Source organism: Penaeus monodon, chromosome 27 (genome assembly GCF_015228065.2).
Source record: "Penaeus monodon isolate SGIC_2016 chromosome 27, NSTDA_Pmon_1, whole genome shotgun sequence".
Lineage (NCBI taxonomy): Eukaryota > Metazoa > Arthropoda > Malacostraca > Decapoda > Penaeidae > Penaeus > Penaeus monodon.
Window position 1 is genome coordinate 26,925,907 of NC_051412.1, and position 510 is coordinate 26,926,416.

Here is a 510-nt window from a genome sequence, read left to right on the forward strand (position 1 = left end):
CCCATTTTTTTACCCCAACTCCATTTTTTTTTACTCTAAGCCCCAATTTTTTACCCTAACCCCAGTTCTTTTTTACGCTAACCACATTTTTAAAACCCCAACCCCATTTTCTATTTTACCCTAACTTTTTTTTTACCCCAACCTCCATTTTTTTTACACCAAACCCATTAAAAAAAACCCAAACCCCAATTTCCTCTACCTCAACCCCATTTTTTCAAAGCCCAAAACCCCAATTTTCTCTACCTTACCCGCATCCCCCCCACATATTCCCAACCCAACCCTCCATTTCCCCTCTAATTTTCTCTATCCCCCCAAATTTTCTTCTCTCCTCCTCTCCCCTCCTTCAGGTACCTCGTCGAATGGAAGGACCGCGAAGGATACGTCCTGATGGAGAGCCTGCCGAGGGGCGTGCTGTGCGACCCCCTCTGCTACGAGTCCCAGGTCGTGAACTTCCACCCGACGGAGGTGTGCGTGTCGGCGAGGACCCGGGCGGGGCAGGGGTGGGAGAGC

At 49.4% G+C, this 510-nt stretch overlaps 1 protein-coding gene across 1 annotated transcript in view; it reads left to right on the forward strand.

Annotated features, from left to right (window-relative positions):
* The first annotated feature begins 309 nt into the window (after positions 1-309).
* Positions 310-510, forward strand: part of LOC119590383 — a 5,640-nt gene continuing 5,439 nt past the window's right edge. The window contains exon 1 of the mRNA XM_037939054.1: positions 310-510. This exon is cut by the window's right edge and continues 4 nt beyond it. Coding sequence (XP_037794982.1) covers positions 388-510 — 123 coding nt within the window. The 5' untranslated portion in view covers positions 310-387.